General features: G+C 39.5%; 1 protein-coding gene across 1 annotated transcript; it reads left to right on the forward strand.

Moving 5' to 3' along the window:
- Positions 1–5,343: 5,343 nt before the first annotated feature.
- foxe1 (forkhead box E1) lies at positions 5,344–6,682 on the forward strand. Its single transcript, XM_087784071.1, has one exon. It carries the CDS (start codon positions 5,478–5,480, stop codon positions 6,507–6,509), a length of 1,032 nt encoding a protein of 343 aa, XP_087640197.1. The 5' UTR covers positions 5,344–5,477; the 3' UTR covers positions 6,510–6,682.
- Positions 6,683–7,911: the final 1,229 nt, after the last annotated feature.

Raw genomic sequence — 7,911 nt, forward strand, 5'->3', positions numbered from 1 at the left:
TATTGTGTGTACTTTACTCCTTCAACAACTCACACTTTTTATTCTGATTATCAATGAAACGTTTTCTTATCAATTGCTGTGTTTTTCGGAAAAGTTTTGTTTCAGCAAAAAAAAAATGTATGTGTAGTAAAATATAATCTTTAATTCAGGGAAAAAGAAAAATTCTAAAGATAAATTTGAAATAAATTTGAAAATACCTTTGCAAAAATTAATGAATTAATTACACATTAAACCTACAAAAACAAATGTGTGATGTAGCCGCACACCAATTGAATTTATTGAAGCTGATATCTGCTGAGATATCATCAAAGGCTCCGTTGAAGACAAACAATTGAGTGTTTTATGAGGGAGGAGAACCGAACATTTGACATTGATGGATGAAGAAATCCACCGAGATACACAGGTGTGGAATATTACAACAAAAAAAAAACACTTTTGTTTACAGTCATTCTAAATTAAAATTGTATTCCAGTAATCACATACATCTGATAAAATGTATTTTGATGTTTCAGGTTTTGATTTTTATGCATGATTTTCTCTGTATTTTCATATTAAAGATAATAAATAACCAAGATATTTATATATATATTAAAAATGATTAATTCAATTAAATTGGTATTAATTAACTTTTCTAGGCCATGATTCTAAACTGAACTGGTTTCAAGTAGTGATGGTCTGATGAAGCTTCATGAAGCATGTTGTTTAGAGGTCAGTAGGTGGCGCCATCAGTTTAAAAAGGATGTTTCATTAGAACAGTTGTTCAAAACAAAGGAAAATAGTGCAGAGACCGCCATCTAGTGGACTCTGAAATTAATGACACTGCTTCATGAAGCCATCACTGGTTTCTAGAGGTTAAAGAGATATTTCACCCATAATTCAATTTTCTGTTCACGCTCACGTCGACTTAGATTTGAGGGAATTGTCGGTTCTTTTAGAGCTAAATGCAGAAATGTTTTGTTTTTTCACTTTTCTTTGTTAGTGTTTCTTATCTGTCTAGCATGTTAGCATGTTAGCATCTTCTACAAACAAATTATATTCTGAACAATTCCTCTTGTCAAAGCTTCAATACAAGCGGGGCGTCACAGACGAGCAGTATGGAGGTATTTGGATGTTTTTAAGTTTGTCTTTTTGGACATAAAAGAACGAAAATCCAGTGTAAACGATTACAAACAAAGTATTATAAGTTTAGTTTAGCATATTTTAAATCAAGTCAAAAGGTAATCAAGCTAAAATCTGCATTTAGAAAAAATAATCCAGTCAAAATACTGATTATACGTTCTTCAAACTAGCGGTGTGTCGATGAAGCTTCATGAAGCAGTGTCATGCAAAGTTCATGAATTGTTTATACATTTCCAGTATCTGTGAATAATTTTCTAACATGACGCACAAGTATGTAAACTCCCGAAACTTGACCAAAAGTCGGACTTAAGTCGTGAACAATCTCCGAAAATACAGCGACACCTAGTGGCCGACGATTCACGAAGCCTCACCGAAAAAAAAAAAAAAGGCCAGAACAACGGCTTGAAGAATCAACAGCTCACATCGAGGAAGTGATTCCTGTTACTGAAATCATCTCGTGCTTCGACGACACGCAGAAGGATTTGTAACCTTCCAAAAACAAACAACAGGTCTGTAATTCCCTCTGGGTCTGTGTGTTCTGCCTTCACAGTGAGCAGCCAGTGATCCGGTTCCTCCTTTTCACTTCGGCTGAAACACTTTCTTGTCATTGCCTGTTGACAGTGGAATCATCCGTCAGCGAGAGGAGGAGGTTGTTTTTTTTCAAATGCGGCCGCGACTATCGTGCCGATAAAAAAAAAAAAAAAAAGGCTCATGAACAAATATGAAGAGCAAACGTTGAACATCTGCCCAATCACGATGGAGGAGAGCAAACTATGGCAGCTATGAGGTTGAGCTGCAGGAACAACGGCTTCCTCAGAAATTAGTCAGCGACGATTGTCCTCGCTCACGAAGCATGAGACGCTCGTCTTAGTGGAAGGGTGAGGTCGGCCACTGACTACATGACATGTCAATCACGGATGTCAGAATCGGACAATGGTTCTCATGATATATATGCATCCAGCATTCGTTAGGTTGTCACCCTGAAATTCATTACACTGTAAATTGAGTTTATCATTTAAAATATCTATTGAACCATAATAGGAAGATCACTTTTTAACACCTCAGAATAAAAAGATGAGGCAACAACGAAATTGAGGATTTTTACATAAAAATTAATTTGATTAAACTTGTGTAATAAAGCTATAATTAACCCACAACAGAAGTTATTGACAAAAAATTAAATTATTGATTACATTTTATTTTTCGGGTTGTTTGTTGTTGTCTTTACTTTGATATCCTTCATTCAATTAAGATTTTTCCCAAACAACATGAATCTAATTAATTTTTGAGGCAATGAGGTTTTAAAGATCAACTTTAAAGATGTTTCAAATGTTGAAGTCTTCCTATCTGAGATGAAGTAAGTCCCTCATCATGACGACGAGCTCTTTCTCGTCTCAAATCTCGGCGAACGAGAGGTTATGAGAGCGGAGTCCATTATCAGGTAATAATGGCTTTACTCCTCCTCCAGCCAGCTGTAATCACGCCCCCGCTTTGTTTATACAACGAGTTCCTTGGAGGTGGAGACAGCCACGATTGATGTTTGACCAATCACAGCAGAGTGGGCGTGGTTATGGTAAACATGATTTTAGCTTCAGATTTTTCCAGTGGGCGGAGCTTAAGATGATTTTCTAATGTAAATATTTAAATGACAAGAGAGTTTTGTACAAACAGACACTGATGATACAATAGGGCTTTTGGGTCACTTTGACCCTTAGATAACACAAGGGTTGAGAATACTTGAGAATAAATGTTATCAAAAACAAAACCAATCTGATGCAGATTTGTCAAATAAAGTTTTAGGATCTCAAAACAAAAACAAAAAAAATAACATAAACAAGTTTTCACTGGAAAATAAATGATATAGAACCTATTGAATGTATATATATAATGAGAAGAGTAACAGTGTAAGTTTAACACTATTTATTAATTGTACTGTAGTTTTCTACATAGACAACTAATTGTGGATAATTAATTAATTATAGTAATAATTAGCATTATTATTATTATTATTATTATTCATTAATTAATCAAAACAAAAACTTAAAATTAAAAAAATAAAATTTAAAAATCACCACATGGATAGTTTTTACAATAAGACGACAGAGAAAAAATCGGAAACTAGTGGAAAAATAGTGGATGATCACTCTCCTGCAATGCATGCTGGGATACTTTACAGTTTACTGTTGCATTGATAGTTTTGATCGAAGAGTGAAACTTTGGTCTTTTCACGACTTCCTCACTGAGATTTTGTGTTCGCAGACTTCCACTGTTGACGTGTGATCGGGACGACTAACCCGACGAAAGCTGCTTCAAGGTCTCTGGAAGGTGCTGACACTCTTCATCTAACAAGGCCCGGCCCAGGAGGAACCTTGTCATCGGGCAGCGACGACACTAAAGCCTCTCGCTCGGTCTGGTTCTGACTGGCGCTGGAAGGACCGGGAGTCCCGGGAGCGATTCGTGGACCCGTGGCGTAAACAAGAGAGCCCAGCCCAGAGAGGCTTAGACACTAAACTGAAACTAAACGAGTTGGACCTGACCGGGTTTTGCAATAGACGCCATAGCAGGAGTGACACATCATAGTAACAATGATCATATCTGTGGAGGACAAATTAAAGAAGTCATTTCCTCCTCTTAACAATCACATCCAGACATGTAGCACTTTATAGGAGTGAGTTTTTTATTTTAAATATCCTTTCTTTACACAATACTTTCTCCCAAAACACTTTTTTTTAATTACACATGAATACTTTCTGTGATAAGATAAAAAATAGGATTTTAGTTAAAGATATTTTCAATGATTAAGAGTCTTATATTGAATTTATTTCACCATATTATTAACGTATTGTAATTTAGAAAGTTTTTTCTATCAAGTTGCTCTATGTAAGTAAGTAAGTAATTTGTATTTATAGAACGCTTTTCCAGACCAGGGTCACAAGGCGCTTAAACAATCAAAAGAATACTCAATAAAGTATATACTTTAAAGGTCAAGATAATACTGAGAACTATCAAACTATAGTGTTCGGACGGACGGATGTTTTTGTTTTGTAATATTTGACTTTGAGCTGCCATTTAAAAGCGCTATATAAATAAAAAATACTTACTTACTTACTATTTAAATCACTTCCAAGCCAACAGCGCCACCTACTGTGCACGGAACATGAGGCTTCATGAAGCTTCATCACTGATGGTAATTTCCCAGATTTCATATGTAAAATAAGAAAAAATATATTTAATTATCCAAATATTTCTATAGTAAATTACAGATATTTTGACCTGTTTAATATTTTTTCTTAATTTACTTTTTGTCCTCATATGTTTCTTTAATTTTCGATTTAAAATTAACCAAATATAAACTACCTAAATTTCAATAAATATAAACTAAACTAAACTAAATAAAATTGAATCGCCAGCTAATCGTTCTTAATGAAGCTTCATCGCTGATCTAAAGGTAATTCCCCGGATTTCATATGTAAAATAAGAAAAAATATATTTAATTATCCAAATATTTCTATAGTAAATTACAGATATTTTGACCTGTTTAATATTTTTTCTTAATTTACTTTTTATCCTCATATATTTATTTTCTTTTCAGTTTAAATTTAATAAAATATAAACTACCTAAATTTCAATAAATGTAAAATAAACTAAACAAAATAAAATTGAATCGCCAGCTAATCGCGCTCCATGAAGCTTCATCAACCATTCGACGTGGTGCCGTGACCCCGGCTAGCTGGGGGGGGAAAGCGGTCAGTAATGAGTGTGTTGATGAGACCAGGGTCGGTGGTTTGTGGCGCTCATATCTGGTCGAGATGACGAGCGTTTGCATGCTTCAGTCGCTGACGCCGCGTCGATAACATTTACATCTTCACGCGGCCGACCCCGTGACCTCTGCCACCAAAACAAAACAAAAAACAACACTCGCCACTAAAGAGCTTCGAGCGCCAGAACGATTCGGAGTAAAGCGAACGCATCGAAGCGCTTGAACTCTGAGGGCAAACACGAGAAATGGGAATAACTGGACTGCGGAGAGAAAAGAGCGGATGTGAGTATTTGTTCTGTCCGACCAAAAACACTTGAAGAAGAAAAGTCGCGGCACAAAAAGTATGTCAACTTAGCGCCGGCAAACAATAGACCCTTATACGGCGCAGGTATGTCGAGAGCATGTGATGCTGAGGGAGGTGTGGCCCTGCAGGTAACACACTCCTCAGGTAGAGCCGAGTGACTCACACACACCTGGAGAGCGGAGCAGGAGAGAATGACGAGTCGCGTTTGAGTTCCAGAGGATCCCGATGTGAAAGTGGACGGATAAGGTTCGGCTTTTTTTTTGGTTCATTTTTTTCCCGCCTCTCTTCGAAACGATGCCCGTGGTCAAAGTGGAGAAGGACCCCCCGGCGGAGCTGTCGAGCCCCGACCCGGACGAGCCGCCGAGGGGCCGCAGGAGGAAGAGACCCCTCCAGCGCGGGAAGCCTCCGTACAGCTACATCGCTCTCATCTCCATGGCCATCGCCAACTCCCCCGAGCGCAGGCTGACCCTGGGGGGCATCTACAAGTTCATCACCGAGCGCTTCCCCTTCTACCGGGACAACTCCAAGAAGTGGCAGAACTCCATCCGCCACAACCTGACCCTCAACGACTGCTTCGTGAAGATCCCCCGGGAGCCGGGCCGCCCGGGGAAGGGGAACTACTGGGCCCTGGACCCCAACGCCGAGGACATGTTCGAGAGCGGGAGCTTCCTGCGGCGCCGGAAGAGGTTCAAGCGCTGCGACCTCACCACCTACTCGTCCTACGTGCACGACGCCCCCGTCTTCTCGCCGGTCCAGGTCCGGTCCTACGGGAACGCCGTGTACCCCAACATGACCGTCAGTCCCGGCTACGGGCAGCAGCTGCCCTCGGCCTACTACCCGTCCCAGTCCCCGCCCGGGTTCGGACCCGCTCAGAACCGCATGTTCAGCATCAACAACATCATCGGTCACCCGGCCGCGAGCATGCTGGGAGGTCAGGGGTCGGCGGACGCGCTGCAGCAGCAGCAGCCCGGGAAGACCTTCAGCCCGGAAGGATCGAGCCCCTGCAGTCTGGCGCCACCTGGATTTCACAACCAGCCGTGCGGCGGCGGCGCTGCGCCACCACGAACCGGCGCCGCTTACACCTACCCGTCGGCCAACCAGCACCATTTGTACGGACAGAACCAGGGCTACGGCGTGAGCGGGCGCCACCACTGCACGGGTCACGGCCCCGCAGAGACAATGGACCAGTACGGCAGGGTCTCCCCCGTGCAGCTGGGATCGTTCTCCCAGTACAACGGCGCCGCCGGCTCCATCAACAACTCGGCCGGTTACCTCAGACACCCCACGTACCCCGGCAACATGGACCGATTCGTCTCGGCCATCTGAGGGAGGAGCAAGACTTTTGTTTTCGTTTAAATCCACGAAGTCTGAGCGGCTGAAAATGTGCACCGTCAGCTATTGTTTCCGGCCCGGAGCACGAGTGACGCTCCGGCTGTGAACATGTTTGCCAGGTTGATCTTTTCTTCTTCTTTTTTTTGGAAATAAACAGTTGTACAGTCGCCGTTTTTTTTCATTCACATCACCGAGTGCACGACAATCCTGGGTGAAAATTAATAATTTTAAAAGAGGTAAACTTGGAAAAAAAAGTTGTTTTCTTGTTTAAACTTTGTTTATACATATATATTTCAGTAATATATTGTTTAATAATTACATGATTTAAAAATATGTATATATAGATAGATAGTGTTGAGACAAAGTCATTTTTAATCAAACATTTATTTTTAATATATATAATTTTAATCAAGTATTGTATATTTAAAACAAGTTAACTTTTGATCAGAAAAAAGTGTTTAATGTATTAAAATAAGACACGTTTTAAAGCATATAAACAGTACAGTATATATTAAAACAAGAGTTTTGTTTAAATATATATACATTTAAAGATATACATAAAATGCTTTAAAAAAAAGAGTTTGTCTTTATATATATATATTTTTTAATTTGATTTCTATAAATTCTATAAATGATGTGAAATAATTACTTTCAAAAAACTTTGTCCCCAGAAGGCAGTTGAGATAAATATATAAGCAGAATAAAAAGTGTGAATCCATCCTTTACATTTATCTTAAACCTAAACTACTAAATACAAAAAGATATAAAGAGTGATTTAAGGGGATCATTTAGAAACGTACATGTGGGCAGAAAACTTTATTCGTCCCTTCTTTAAAAACAGAAAACGAGCCGATGGGGGGAAAAAAAAAGAAAAAAAAAAAGGTTTCAGTTCAGTCTCAAGTGTCGCCTGGAGCCAGCACGACCTGCTCCGTCAACCCCGTCCAGACGTCCACACCCACTTATTCACTTATTCCAGAAAACAGACGAGCCGCTAATCTGGAAAATGAATTGACCAGTAATTGGATTCTGGCAGTTTTTTTGTTTTTTTTTCTCCTGCTCCGACAAGACGAGACTCGCGTTTTTGTTTTTTTCGACTCAGAAGTCGACGCCTTGATGCCGTAAAGATCCTGGATCTTCTCAAGGGCCGTGGATTTAACCTTTTAAGATTAAATCTGATAATAATCATCCCAGATTATACATTTGAAAACAAATAAACTTTCTAAACGTATATCTGAGGGGCTACGATTCAGAAACACCTTTAATCCCATCATGTGTTCGTCACATATCACAGAGAAAAATGCAGGATTTATCTTCAAGATGAATATTTCAGATATTTCTCGTCTCACTGGAGGAAAATCTAAATCTACGCTTTTAATAATTACTTCACATCCGTTTC

This window comes from Callionymus lyra, chromosome 1 (assembly GCF_982586985.1).
Source record: "Callionymus lyra chromosome 1, fCalLyr1.hap1.1, whole genome shotgun sequence".
NCBI classification, from domain to species: domain Eukaryota; kingdom Metazoa; phylum Chordata; class Actinopteri; order Syngnathiformes; family Callionymidae; genus Callionymus; species Callionymus lyra.

What these genes read in the sequence shown, in the direction of transcription:
- foxe1 (XM_087784071.1), top strand. Translation starts at nt 5,478, where the DNA reads ATGCCCGTGGTCAAAGTGGAGAAGGACCCCCCGGCGGAGCTGTCGAGC.